Source organism: Balaenoptera musculus, chromosome 3 (assembly GCF_009873245.2).
Source record: "Balaenoptera musculus isolate JJ_BM4_2016_0621 chromosome 3, mBalMus1.pri.v3, whole genome shotgun sequence".
In the NCBI taxonomy this organism is placed as follows: domain Eukaryota; kingdom Metazoa; phylum Chordata; class Mammalia; order Artiodactyla; family Balaenopteridae; genus Balaenoptera; species Balaenoptera musculus.
The window spans coordinates 1091256-1105489 of record NC_045787.1 but is presented as its reverse complement, the minus strand read 5'-3'; the positions used below and the strand labels follow the sequence as shown (position 1 = coordinate 1105489).

At 51.9% G+C, this 14234-nt stretch overlaps 2 protein-coding genes across 2 annotated transcripts; one reads left to right on the top strand and one right to left on the bottom strand.

Annotated features, from left to right (window-relative positions):
- Window positions 1-1471: 1471 nt before the first annotated feature.
- On the bottom strand, window positions 1472-7254 carry NDUFS6 (NADH:ubiquinone oxidoreductase subunit S6). The gene is made up of 4 exons (XM_036848631.1): window positions 7081-7254; window positions 6117-6170; window positions 2308-2430; window positions 1472-1603 (listed from the first exon to the last, which is right to left on the bottom strand). Exons 1-4 carry the CDS (start codon window positions 7210-7212, stop codon window positions 1538-1540), a joined length of 375 nt encoding a protein of 124 aa, XP_036704526.1. The 5' UTR covers window positions 7213-7254; the 3' UTR covers window positions 1472-1537.
- Window positions 7255-8579: 1325 nt separating this feature from the next.
- On the top strand, window positions 8580-10095 carry MRPL36 (mitochondrial ribosomal protein L36). The gene is made up of 2 exons (XM_036848632.1): window positions 8580-8844; window positions 9280-10095. The coding sequence occupies exon 2, from the start codon at window positions 9293-9295 to the stop codon at window positions 9596-9598; it is 306 nt and encodes a 101-aa protein (XP_036704527.1). The 5' UTR covers window positions 8580-8844; window positions 9280-9292; the 3' UTR covers window positions 9599-10095.
- Window positions 10096-14234: the final 4139 nt, after the last annotated feature.

Genomic DNA, 14234 nt, shown 5'->3' with positions numbered 1-14234 from the left:
CCAAGCACCAATATATTGTATATTGGAGAGTATATTGGAGACATAATATTTGGAGATACAATAAAAACATAAAGACACATTAATGGTGAAGAAGAAAGGACTAAGAAAATTAACGTGCAAATACTAAGCAAATGAAGTAGGTGTGGCCCAATGAGGCACAGGCAGAGCAGACGCAAAGGCAGATGTCTTGTTAGAGATAGAAACAGTGAACAGGCGAGCCACAGAAACTAACAGCAGAGCCTCAAATGCAGCTCCTTAAACAGAGCGCCAAGCCAGAGGGCACTGGGAGGCACACAGACCCCCGGTGGGTGTGAGACTTCAACACGCCTCTGGCACGCTGCACCCACGCTCCTCGTGAGTAGATGTGACACTTCCAGAAAGCAGCGGAGACCTGGAGACTCCTTCCATCCCCACCCTCCCCACCTGCGGGACCCCCAGGACCCCCGACCTCCTTTTCCTCCCACCCTGCCCCCACCTCACAGACCTGCTTTGCACAGCCAGCCCCTAAGTCCACTACCTGAGGTCTTGGGCCTGCAGCTCCGGCTCCACAAGAGCCTCGGTGGGCACCCTGCACTCGGGGCCGCACCCACTCCATGAGCTGGCTCAACCTGAGGGGCCCCCGCCTCCCCCGCCCCGTGGGCTGGCTGGGGCCCAGGAGCGGCTCCCCGAATTCTCCACATCCAGTGCTCCTCTGCCAGTGTATTTCACGTTGGTCGTGCTCAGGATTCCTGACTGTTAGCGCCACTTACCACCTCCAGCTTCCAGGGTTGAAGGTGGATGCCGGACGCCCTTCCGGTAACTCTGCCACTATGGTCATCTCTCCTTTCATCCGGAAGCTTACACGGTCTTGTTCTCTCTAGACTCTATAAAGTTTAGAGTTTCATCAACTTAGCTTTTATAATCCGAATGCACCCAGTTGTGTCTTTTCTCACCAGTTTTGCTGAGCACTGGTGCGCCCTGTGATCTGTGGGTTCTCCCTCAGCTCAGGAATCTTCTCTGGTGTAGGTGCCGCTTCCCCGGCCCCCCGTGCATCGCTTTTTCCTCCTGGAATTCCCATCACCCCACCAAGCCTCCATTCTCTTCCCGCATAATATTAATTTTTATTTTTCTGTTATAATACATCGTAATCACTACTGTTTTAAATATACAAATTGTACTTGATTTGGACCACATGTGACTGTTAACACCTTCAAACAGGTACTTAATTTCTTGGGATTTAAGACACTGGCCGGAGCCTGAGGATCAGATGGACAGAAAGAGCGACAGCGGATGAGTGACGGGGGCGGAGCCGGGCCGGAGCCCGAGGCCCCTGAGCAGCCACGTCACCCCTCCCCCCGGCCCCCGGTTTCTTCCAGCCCCCGCTGCGGTCCCGCGGGGGGAAGGAGCATGTGGCGGGGGCCCGGGAGGGGACGCCACCTTAAGCCACAGTCCTAAGTGAACCTGTGTGAGAGAAACAGCTGTGCGCGGCATCCTGGAGAACAACACCCTTTATTCGGCACTAGAGACGAGTCCGTGTCACCGAGCTGCCCTCGCGGCCCTAGTGGCAGGGCTGCCGGAACTGCAGGCCACAGTAGCCGCACGTCCCCGTCTTTGTTTCTTTGTCCTGGAAAATTCAAAGGGAAAGATCTCCTATTTCCGTATTCTACATCAATCTACAGACAGGTAGACCTCAGCCACTGAAAGCAGACACTGGAAACACACAGCCAACCAGGGGCGCCCACGGAGCTCCGGGGTCACTGCCCGACGCTGGACGTGGCTGTGCCGGAGGCCCTGGGTCCAGCCCGCTCCACCCAGACTCGCTGGGGTTGCAGGCTCCCTGCCCTGGAACACACGCTCGGTCCCCGTCCCCCTCCCGGCCCTCGGGCAGGGGCCTGGAAGGACTGCAGGGTGGGGCGCAGAGCAGAGGCCCCCCCCTCGGGGCCGGGGTCCAGCCCGGACACGGCAGCAGGGGCGGATGTGCACCTGAGCTTTCTCCCTTTATCCCGAGGCTTCCTCCTCTGCTCTAACACCCAGTGTACTGCTCTCCTTCTCAAAGGCTCTGTGCGTGCAGTTATCAACAAGGTAACCGATCACACAAGCACCGACACGATGGCTCCCTGGGAAAACAGACGCCTACAAGTTTGAGGGAAAGCAGCGCTGGTGACACTAAGGCCGTTGCACACACGTCACAGTCAAAGCTGCCCTGGACACGCCCTTTGTTCGGGCCCTGTCGTATGGCCTGTGGGCAAGGCCGAGTGGGAGAGGGTGAGGCCAGTGGGGTGAGGACAGGACAGACGGACGGGGGTCCGGGGACGGATGGCACGTTACCAGGTTTATGTACACTTTGGGGTGGCCCAGGGCGCCTCCCCCACCGTCACACGATATCACTCGACTCTCAACTTGGCTCACAGGCTGCTCTGCTATCAGGTCGATGGCAAAGTTCTCATTCACCTGGAAAAAGACAGAGAGGAGAAGCTCGTACAGACAAGCACACACACTGGACGCGCTCGTGGAATTTACATCAACGTAGACCGCCCCCCACGTACACGCACACACTGCCAGCAAAGGCACGTTCTGTGCCGCTTCATTTAAATACTATCAGTGCAGATCTTCAAAATACACAAGTAATGAAATACATGTACACACACCTTTAACTTTTCATTTGGATATAATTTCAAACTTACAGAAAAGCGGCAAGAATTACAACAGTACAAACAATTCTCCTTTGTCTCTACCTGGATTCACCCTGTTAACATCCCGCCTCGCGTGCAGCGTCACCTGTTCTCTCCTGGCCCTGCCCCACCCTCCCTCTCACACCTGCGCACGGACACACATGCGCACACACGCTCTCCTACTCTATCTGCGGGAAAAGACCAGAAGCAGCAGCTGACCCAGGGGCCAGGAGCCACGCTGTCCCCACGACCGCTTCACTCTGGGGCCGGGCTCTGAACTAACAGCTGGTGCGGGGTCCCGAGCAGGAAACGTGACAGATGAGGCTGAGCCACGTTGCGACGGAGGGAAAGGCAACCTCCGACTACAAGCGCTGCTCCACGTGGGAACTGGAGGGACGGCGGCACCGTAACCACGGGGCACGGACACACAGTGTGCTTGAGCCCGCGGCCCCACAGAGACGCTCTAAACCCACTGATTTCCTTACTGGAAGGAATCAGCTCATGACTTCCAAGCTGCTAAATAAAGGGAAGAGCGACGCACTGCTCCTCTTTCCTCGGGGCGCCAGCCTCTCTTGGTGCAGGTACTCAGCTGGGAGGCACAGAGTGTTGTCTGAGCTGAGGAAGCTGGAGATGCTCACCCACAGCAGCCAGAACCAGAACCGGAACCGCCATGCACAGCCCGGCAGAAGCCCAACGTTACAGGCAGCAGCTGGACCCACACACAGACCCCAATCTGATCTGATGGGGCTGCGGGATCCCACCCCAGCTGACACACTCAGGGTGCAAAACAGCAAGATCACATCTCGAAGGTCCCCCATCTCTGGAGGCCAAAGGGTCACGGGATTGGAACACGGTAACAGAGGACAAACACGGTCAGCGGTGGGGCCCCGCTCCTCCCCTTCCAGACTCCTCTGCAGACAAGCACGCAGACGAGACACTCGGGGTGTAAACGCTGCCCGAGGTCACTGTGATTCTGGCTCCGCGAGTAACCCCAGCATCTGCTCACCACGATGGTGAGAAGTGTTATGCCCCGTCAGTCTCGGAGGACCAAGGCCACGTGGCTCCCCGCTCTGGCGCCCAGAACCCCACCTGCACCCAGAGGGGCCCGAGGCTGCAGTGAAGAGAAGAAAACAAGGATCGATCTTTACAAACAACGGCAGGAGGGGCACTGAGTTTCGTAGAATTTGAGCATATAATCCACGTGCACCCAGGAGCACCGAACGCAGGCCAGAGCCCTCCCACCCGCTGCCACTGAGACACTCAGCAGTGCTGACGCCCTGAGCCCGCAGAACGGGGACGACATTCCTGTTTTTGGAAAGCTGTGTCGGCTAGAGATGATGCTATCCCAAAGCCTTCCCTGGGATTCCTATTTCCTGACAGGGAGCAGGGAGTGAGGAAGTGCAGCCCCCTCAGAACACACGTGGCTGTGTTGTCCCCACTGCTGTCCACGCCCCGGGGGCCCCGCACCACCCTCCGCCTGAGGATACCACGGGCGCCCATCGCTCACGGGCAGGAAACGTCGGCTTTTAATTCCATGCGTGTAACCACGAAGTAACGAAAATACTCCCATCGCCGCAGAGGAACAGGAGGTTGGCTGGGCCCTCTACCCCCTCCGGTGACACAGGACCACTGCGGGCCGACTTCTGCCCCTCCCTGGGGGCGGCGGCTGGGCCCCGTTCTTCATGAGCATCTCCTCTCCACAAGGCCGGTCCTACACCAAGGGCCGTGGGTTCCTGGGCAGACTCGCTGCTGTCACACGCGGACGCTTCCCACCTTTCCTGCGAAGGCGGCTCGACCGCCCAGCTTCCTGCTCTCCTCGTTCCTCAGACTAAGAGCACATTCAGCTTATTTCTTAAAATTCACCCAAATGAAACCGCAGAGACAGTAAGATGGGTGGCTGTCAGGGACTGTCAGGCGGGAGGATGAAGAGGTGACACACAGGGGAGTTTAGGGCAGTGAAATACTCTGTGTCACACTGCAGTGCTGGATATGAGACGTTATGCACTTGTCCAAACCCACAGAACGTACGACACCCAGAGTGAACCCACCACGTAAACCTAAACCACCGACTTGAGTTAACACAACGTATCAATATTCAGCAAGTGTCCAAACCTGTCACTTCTCACAAAGGCAGCGCACTCAGGCAAGAGGAGAATAACAGGGACACTGTGGAGGGGGGAAGGATATAGGAACTCGTACTCTCTGTGCAGTTTTTCAGCATGCCTAAAGGTCTTTTAAAACAACAGTCTCTTGGAAACCAAAAAACTTTTTAAATACTACTAAACGCCAAATTTTTGTCGCGAGAATGAAAGCCAGAGAGACCTGCTGCACATCTTACATGAGCACAGGCCCCTGGACGCTCACGATCTCGGACAGGAAAAGGCCCCAGAGATGCCGAGCGGGGAGGGGTCAAGGGTAGCAGCCGGCTCAGGACTGTGGTGAGCTGACGGTCTGAGTGAGGCGACATCACCAGCACTGCCCCCTCCATTCACACGTTACTGGCTTCACGAACTCTGGAAGGTCTGGTTTGGTGTTTAAGTTGCTCCCTGATGTCTGTCCCCAGCGAGGGCAATCAGAAACCAGAAGCCACGGTAGAATTCCCAGGAGAGAGAAGTGTGACAGGCCGAGATGGAAAGCCGGGGGCAGGGTCGACCCCAGGGCTTCAGGACGCATCTGCTGGAACTGCTCCATCCAGGGGGCCAGACCCCACCCCACGACACCCTTAAAGTGGGAACGGAAGTAGGAAACCAGACCCTGGGGATGGACAACGTAACCAAGGTCAAAGGGAGGGGAGATGCGATTTAGGGACAGCTGAGGGTGACAGAAAGAATCGACAGGCTGCCTGAAGGGGAGGAGTGACGCCAGGTGACTGCAGGGGAGGGGTGGAGGGAGGCCTGAGCCAGGGCGCTGAGGACTCCCTCTGAGGCGGCAGGCACAGGAGAGAGGAAGTGGGAAGAAAGCACGCCACTGAGGCAAAAGGATTCCAGTGTCCAGCGGTCGCACTGGTGTTTCAGACCCACTCAGGGAAGACCCACCCATGTGCTGTCTTCAGCTTGTCGGCCGAAGTCCCTGAAAGAACCAGCCTAATCTATATGTTGTGAACCATGGAAAACATACTCCAAAAAGTGACTGAAAGAGTAATTTTTAAAAATTGATGTGACTCTGCTTTAACCTGAGAGTCTCAGAAGTATAAGGCACAGAAGAGAAAGAAAAGATCATGCCCGTTTACATGTAAGCTAAAACAATACTCACAAGATGTCATGTTACATATTTCAGGAGGAAAAAAACCAAAACAGAACTAGACATGTTTAACATGTAGTAGAAGAAATGCAGAATTCCAGAGATTCTAGAGTGCTCACAATTTGGGGAGAATTTACTTAAATTTTACAGATTAGTTTTTATTTCTTCTTCGTTATGAAAAGTTTTATGAAAGCTCACCTCTCTTTTGCTAGATCTTTCACTCACCTCTTTCTGACGACCCACAAATCGAACTTTCCTGTAGTCTTTATTGCCATAAACCTGAAAAGAAAAAGACCATATGTGATTTTTTACGGCCCAATTCTGTATCTTATACCAATCATAAACATTTCAGGAAAAGTGTTTCCTTAACGTTTAGGCCATTCATGATGACACACACCAGGAGTAAGTGTAGTTGCGCGCCCAGGGGCATTTTTCAGCAGGATTCCTATCGTGACATCAGGCAGTAGTCTGAATTGGAAGTAGCAAGGTGGGGAAGGCGCAGAGGAGAGCAGTCCTGGCGGAGGGGGACACCTGCCTTCGATCTCACAGGCCCCAGAGCTTCCTTCCTCTCCGAACCTGCTCCGTGACCTTTTTTAACAACACAGGTACTCACTCCCTCATCTTTGGGCTGAAGATCATAGCCTAACGCTGTGTTTGTATTTCAGTAACTCGACAGCAGACCCTCGAGTTACTAAAATGTGGTATTCAACATTACACAAACAGGAGGAGATCGGACCCACACAATTGGCAGTCTCCGACTCCACCGGAATTCTCCCCACAGTAACCAAGGGGCTACCCCGGGATAACAGTCTTGTTTCCGAGTTCGCTCCGAGAATGAGACCACAGTGGCTGCAGACAGCCCCCCGGGACCCCTGCGGGTACTGGGCCCGGGGCCCCGGACGGAGAGGGAGACCGCAGACGGGACCGCAGGCGCTGCGTCTGGGGCGTCAGGGGCACTGGGGGACTGGACTGCGGGTACTGGGCCCGGGGCCCCGAGGGACTGGACCGTGGGACCCGAGTGCTGGGCCGGAGGAACAGGAGGGACCGGGGTGCTGGGCGACTGGACCATGGGCACTAAGCTTGGGGCACCAGCTGGGGCGCTGGACCCCGGGGACACGGGGGCCGAGCCGGGGCTCCGCCCACCTGGGCGCCCCGAGGGGGAGGGCGCTCTCCACGCCGCAGGGGTTACCTGGCCGGTGTGCGTGACCTTCTCCCCGGTGGGCGAGGTCCGCACCCCGAAGCACCTGGCGGCCCCGGGCAGTCTCCGCGCCGCCGCGCCTCCCCGGCCCAGCAGCTTGAGGAAGGTCACCGCCGCCGCCATCTTTCAGGCTGACCCTCGACCCCGCGCGCCGGCGCGCCGACGCGCCGAGCGCCGAGCGCCGACGCATGCGCACGGCATCCTCAGGGACCGCTCGGCCGGGATTTACCTCGCCCGGGGAGGCGCGCACGCGCGGTGCGGTCAGGCAGGTGCTGCCGGCTGGTGCCCCCGCGGGCGGGGGCTCAGCCCGGATAAGGCGGGAAACTCCGCGCAACCTTAGCACTTAGGGATGCTCCACTTACCAGGGGCAGGGCAGGGGAGGATGGAAACGGAAGATGCAGTGCTTACCTTCGATGGTAACGGATAATCATGGGGAGTTACATGTTGAATGTTGTGAATGTTGGAGATGAGTCCTTGCTTAGAGGAAACTGGAAGTACATCATGTTGGACAGAGCGCATTTCTTTGTGGTTCTGGGGTTTCTGCAGCAGAGCCCAGTGAAACTGCCAGTAAAGCGCAGCCGATGGCATCCCTCATGCAGGTTAGCCCCGAAAGGCCCGCTGCTCTGGAGCACACCTGGGCAGGACGCTGGCTCGCGGTCCCGGCCCTGCTTCTCTCCTGCCCCTCATGGCCTCCTCCAAACGGCCTGTGCAGAGACCCGTCGGGAGGGTCAGCTCACACGGCCAGCCCCCGATGGGCGAGGGCGGTGGGCGCAGGGAGCAGTCCCAGAGCTGGGGTGGAGTCGCGCATCCCACTGCCCAGGAGCTGAGGGCACCCACAGCCTGGACTCCAGGGAGGTGTGGCAATGAGAGGCGACAGTGCCCAGAATACCTCCCGGATCGGAAAGGTGTCCACGGACGCATGCTCAGAGGCAGGCCCGAGCTCACCTGGGCAGGGGCCACAGCTTGCAGCCGGGTCAGGGGTGCGCGTGCGGTGCCAGGGCGGCGCGTAGGTGCACCCCGTGTGCAGCTCACCTTCGTATGCGTGGAAAGTAGTTGTGTCCACGCAGACACAGCCTGGAAAGACATGCGTGGCGATTTCACTGTGGAATCTGGGCAGTGGGTACGTGGGTGTTCTCCATAAGTGTCTTTCAACTTTTCTCTGTGTTTGAAAGTTTTCATAATAAGATGTTGGAGGAAATAAATTTAACTGCAATCAGAACCAGGGCCTATTTCCATGCGCTCCCCTGAGCCTCGCCACATTTCTCCCAGGATGTCCACTTAATACAAACATGAGGTTTTTCTAGATTTTGTTTTGACACTGATATTTATCAGCTTTTTAAAAAGTCTACTTGGTTGTGACTTCTTTTTCATTCAAAATACCTACTTTTGTTCCCATTTTTCAACCCTCCCCCTCCACCCGGGAGCGCCCCCCAAAGCTTAGCCGCCCGGTGGCCCACAGGGCTGGGGGAGTCCCGGGAGGAGGGCGCAGGGTCCCGGGAGGGGGAGGCGGGCTGGGTACGCAGGGGACCGAGGAGAGGAAAGGCAACCCGCCGGCGAGGAACCCGGCGCTCAGCGACTCCCGCACCCACGTGGCTCCGCCCCGCGGGGACCGCCACGTGACCCTGCTGCCATCTTCCTTCCTGGCGGACACTCCGGATGACGGCATCTCCGCCCGACTGCGCAGGCGCTGCCGAGGGCGCAGGCGCAGGGGGTGACGAGGCGCGCTGCCGGGGGTCCAGGACGGACTCTTTTCAGGTAGGGGTCGTGGGGGTTCCGGGGGTCCCGAGGGGCAGGGGCGGCGGCGGCGGTTCCGGGCTCAGGAAGGGCGCGTTCTGGGGACCCCTGGCCTCGGCTTCCCCGGGTGGGACGCGGGCGGAGGTCATTGCGGTGGGAAGCGGCCGCACGGGTGCTGATCCCTTCGAGCCGGGCGCCGTTCCGGACCTCGTGCTCTCTGCCCCCGCCCCGCGGCCCGGCCGCCCCGGGGTCGCGTGGACGCGGGCTTCGTCTGGCCCCGGCGGCCGGGCGGGGGTCTCGGCGCCGGGCGGGGACACGGTGCGGCTCGCTCCGGGGGGGGGCGCGCGGATTCCCGGGCCCGCGGCCTGTGTCCCGAGCGCAGGGACGCGGGGAAGGAGGTTTTCTCGGGGGCAGGAGCCACCGGCCGCTGTGACAACTTTTCCTCTTTCTCCCTAGATCCAGCCGCGACATGGCCACCGCTCTCCTAAGGAAGGTGGTTTCCGCCGTGGGCCCCCTGCTGCACCTGGGTGGCCGCCCGCTCTCCGCGCTCGCGCAGTGCCCCCCGCGCGCCTGCCCTCGGGTCGGTGCGCCCCCCAGCCCGGCGGCCGCGCTCCTCTCCGCGCGCCCGGCACTCGGCCTGCAGCAGCCGGCCCTGGGCTTCAAGACCAAGGGCGTCCTCAAGAAGCGCTGCAAGGGCTGCTACCTGGTCAAGAGGCGCGGGCGGTGGTTCGTCTACTGCAAGACCAACCCGAAGCACAAGCAGAGACAGATGTAGCCCTCGGGCTGGGAAATCCCTGCCCGGGAGACGGTGCTGCCTCATCGAAAGGAAAAGGACATGTAAACGTTATGTAGCCTTCGTTCTGCTGACCTTCGGGTGCTGTGAACTCTGCGGCCTGCGTCACCTCCTTGTGGCTCCGGATCCAGCCAAGCCCGAGACCCACCTGGGAACGCGTCCTTCTTAGCTCCTGCGCAAGCTGTGTTTGCGCTCGGGCAGAGGACCGAACATCGGGAGGAGGGAAAGCTGGCTTTATCCCACGTCAGAATGCAGGTTCTTTAGAAGACCACTCTGTGCGCTGGCTCTCTCTCGGCCCTGTCTCTGCGTTCAGCCACACTGCTGCTTCCCCATGGATTCAGACTCGTGTTCTCAACTTTCCCATCTCCAGGATAAGCAGGGAAGGCCGTGATAGCAGTCTTTAAGTCAAGGGAAATTTAACTTGTTTATACGTATATAAAGGTACTTTGGACATTGATTAAATATGTTTGTCATCCTTAGTCTGAGACTTGAGAACTGTGTGCACACACATGTGTCCATGTATGCGTGGGTGCAGTGTGCGTGCATGTGGGAACTGAGTGCAGTGTATGCATGGGTGCAGTATGTGTGTTTGTGCACACGTGTGTGTGCAGTGGGTATGAGCTGCTGCCGTGGACTCTGCAGACTGTGACCTGGAGCCAGTGGTATGCAGTGTCCTGGTGTCGCCTGCCACGGGCTCACAGCCTGATGAGTTTTTGAGTCATCCTGCTCTCCTGGGGTTATCAGCCTCTGTTTGATCTAAGATAAGAGCATGACCAAACCCTTTGCAGCTCATCTACTTCCCGATACCTGGATGGACCAGCATTTAGAGCCCTGAGATTGCAGCACAACAAAAAAGTCGGTTTAGGTCAGAAGGCAGCAAATTACAATCCACAGGCCAGATCCAGCCTGCAACCCATTTTTGTAAATAAAGCTTTATTGGAAAACAGCCGTGCCGTTCATTTATGTTTTGTTACACCTTCTACAGCAGCCAAAGTAGTAGCTGAGTAGTTATATCAGAGACCTTATGACCTGGAAAACCTAAAATATTTACTGTTGGCACTGTATTTGCAGGAAAAGAGTGCCAATCCCTTGTTTAGATCATTAAATAAGTTTCTTATCCTAGGATTTGACTTCACTATGACACAACCTACCAGAAACATTTCATGTTTTCTCTATTATCCATATAGTGAGAGAGATCTTTGTATATACTGGCCATGAACGAACAGAATCTGAGATTTAAATACTATTTATAATAGCACCAAAACCATGATATATTTAAATAACAAGATTAGGCACATTCTGTATACTTAGAATTGTAAAACACTTGGAGAATTCAAATAAAATACTGAGATTAGAAGACTTTCTATTGCTGTCACTTCCATCCAAATTGGTCTACAGACTCAATGTAATCCTGATTTTTATACAATTTTGTACAAAATGCCATGGTTCTTCAAAATTTTGTATGGAAAGGTAAAGCAAGTAAAATAGCCAAAAGAATTTTGAAAAGAAGACTTGGAGGACTCACACTCCCTGATTTCAAGGCTCACCGTACATAAAACCACAGCAGTGAAGACGGTGTAGTACCTGTGAAAATGTACACACATAGCCCAGTAGGACCCAGCAGAGTGCTCAGAAACGGACCCACACATATGTGCCTAAATGATTTTCAAAACAGGATTAAAGGCAATTCAATGTAGAAGGGATAGTCTTTTTTACACATGATTCTAGAAGACTGGATTTCCATATACACAGAAGAAACGTCATACCTTTCACCTTATACAAAGCTTAACTAAAAATAGATCATAGGCCTAAATGTAAAGCCCAATACTATAAAAACATGGGAGGAAATACATGTGAATTTGGGTTATGCAGACATTACACCAAAAGCATGATCCATGAGAGAAGACATTGTCAGGTTAGTTCTCATCAAGGTTACTATCTTCTGCTCTTCAGAAGACACTGTTAAGTAAATGAAAAGACAGGGCAAAAACTAGGAGAAAATATCTGCAAAACACATTTCTGATCAAGGAATGGATCTATAATATATAAAGAAATCTAAAACTCAATACTAAAGAGAACAACCCAATTAAAAATGGGCAAAAGACTTGAAGAGATATTTCACAAAAGAAAATGTACTAATGAAAAGTAAGCACATAAAAAAGATGCTGAGCACTAGATTTTAGTGAAAAGCAAATTAAAACTACAACGAGACAGCACTCCTGCCTATTAGAATGGTTAACAAATAGGCAAAATCAATTAATGGCGAGAATTGTAGCAATTGTAACTCAGTAAAAAATAGTACAGCCATGTTGGAAACAGTTTGGCCATTTCTCATGAAGTTAAATATTCGATTATTTAGCAATCTCATTTCTGGGTATTTGTCCAAGAGCAACGGCAACTTATGTTCACAGTAAAACCTTTATGTGAATGTTTATAGTGGTTTTACATATAAGTGAAAAAAAAAAAAAACCCAGAACAAACTGGAAACAGCCCACATGTCCTTCAGGTGGTAAATGGATGAACCAGCTGTGTGCATCCTTATAAGGGAAAACTCAGCAGCAAAAAGGAAGAACTACTGATAGAAATGAAAACATGGATGAACCTCAAATCCATTATTCTGACTGATGGAAGCCTGGACTCAAAAAGCTACATATTTTATGACTCCAATGGTATGACATCATGGAATAGTCAAAATTATAGGGACAGACAATTGATCTGTTGGCAGGAGCTGGGGATGGGGACAAGGGATTGACTACAAAGGGACATGAAGGAATGCTTTTGGGTGATGGAATTATTCTACAATTTGATTATGGTGGTGGTTTCATGACTGTACGTGCCTATAAAACTCATAGAACTATACACTAAAAGTGAGAGTTTTACTTCAGGTAAACTGCACCTCAATAAAACTTGCCAAAAAAAAAAAATACCCATATGGAATTTCTGGAGCAAATGGAACTCAAGTAAATAAAGACAACAACATCAAAAAACAAAAGCAAACAATGGAACTCAGTGAGCCGTGGGACAATAGCCAGCATTGTAGTGTAAGTGGAATTGCAGTCCCAGGAGGGTTGAGGCAGGAAAAAAATAGTTGAAGAAATAATGACCAGAATGTTTCCGTATTTGGTGAAACCAATAAACTCACAAATCCAAGAAGTTTAACAAAGTCCAATCAGGAGAAACATAAAGAAAACTACATAATAGTACATCTTTATCAAATTGCTAAAAATCAGATAAAGAGAAAACCTCAACTGCAGAGAGAAAAAAAAAAAAAAAGACTCATTCCTCATAAAGAGAAAAAAAATAACACTGTAACACCTGACTTCTCATCAGAGACCATGCAGGCCAGAAGAAAATAAAACCTCTCCAAAGTTCTGGGGAGAACTGCCAATTTAGAAATCTGTATCCACTGAAAATATCTTTTGAAAAGGAAGGTGGGAGACAAGACTTGTTCTGCTAAACCAAAGCTAGGAGAATTCAGATGGAAACGCAGATCTACATAAAGAGATGAAGACAGCCAGAAGTAGTAACTCTTTAGATAAACATAAAAGATATTTCCCTTCATGTAAACGTCCCTTTGAAAGATAACTGTTTAAAGAAAAGTAGTAGCAACATCTTGTGGTGTTTATGACACATGTAGTTCTGACACGTGTGACCACAACAGCACAAAGGATGAGAACCTGCTCTCCTAAGGGTCTCACTCCAATCCTGACCTGGTAAGTAGTGTTTGAAGGCAAACTGTGATGTCACAGTTTTATACTGTAAACACTAGACCAACCACTAAGAAAATAAAACAAAAAGACATATGTAGTAAGTCAATAATGGAGAAAACACAAAATATTAAAATATCCAATTAATTTAAAATAAGAAAACTCAAAGAGGAAAAGGAGCAATGTATTGATATGATAAATAAAGAATAAAAAATAAGATTGTAAATTTAAACTCAACTATCAATAATCACACTAAATGGTCCAAAAACCCCAATCAAACAGAAGAGACTGTCAGATTGTATTAAAAAAGCAAGACTCAAGTATATGCTGTCTCCAAGAAATCCAGTTTAAATATGTCACAGACAGGTTAAGGGATGGGAGAAGATACATCATGCAAACAATAATCAAAAGAAAGCTGGAGTGGTTTCACTAATCTTTGTCAAAATAGACTTTTGATCACCAGCTATTACCAAGTATAATGATAGAGGGGTTAATTAATCAAGAACAGATAACAATCCTAAATGTCTATGCATATAATAACAGATCTTCAAAATACAAAAAGCAAACATTTATGGAACTGCAAGGAAGGATAGACAAATCTAAAATTATGGTTGGAGACATCAATACTGCTTTCTCAATAATTGATAGAACAAGTAGATTAAATAATAATAAGCATGCACATTTGAACAATACTATGAATCAACTTAATCTAATTGATATTTATAAAACACTCCCCCTAAATATCAGCAGAATAAGTTTTTTTTTGTTGTTTTTTTTTAGGTTCAGGCAGAATATGCACCAAAATTGACCATACTCTGGGTCAATGAATTTCAAAAAATGAATGTCTCAGTGAATTTCAAAAGATTGAAATTATAAAAGATATGTTCTGATCACAATGATACTAAACCAGG

What these genes read in the sequence shown, in the direction of transcription:
- NDUFS6 (XM_036848631.1), bottom strand. Translation starts at nt 7,212, where the DNA reads ATGGCGGCGGCGGTGACCTTCCTCAAGCTGCTGGGCCGGGGAGGCGCG. An exon ending in TTGTGGGTCGTCAGAAAGAG is followed by an intron (nt 2,431 to 6,116) that starts GTGAGTGAAAGA and finishes GTCTTTTTCCAG; the next exon opens with GTGAATGAGAACTTTGCCAT. An exon ending in CCAAAGTGTACATAAACCTG is followed by an intron (nt 1,604 to 2,307) that starts GTAACGTGCCAT and finishes TGAATTTTCCAG; the next exon opens with GACAAAGAAACAAAGACGGG.
- MRPL36 (XM_036848632.1), top strand. Translation starts at nt 9,293, where the DNA reads ATGGCCACCGCTCTCCTAAGGAAGGTGGTTTCCGCCGTGGGCCCCCTG.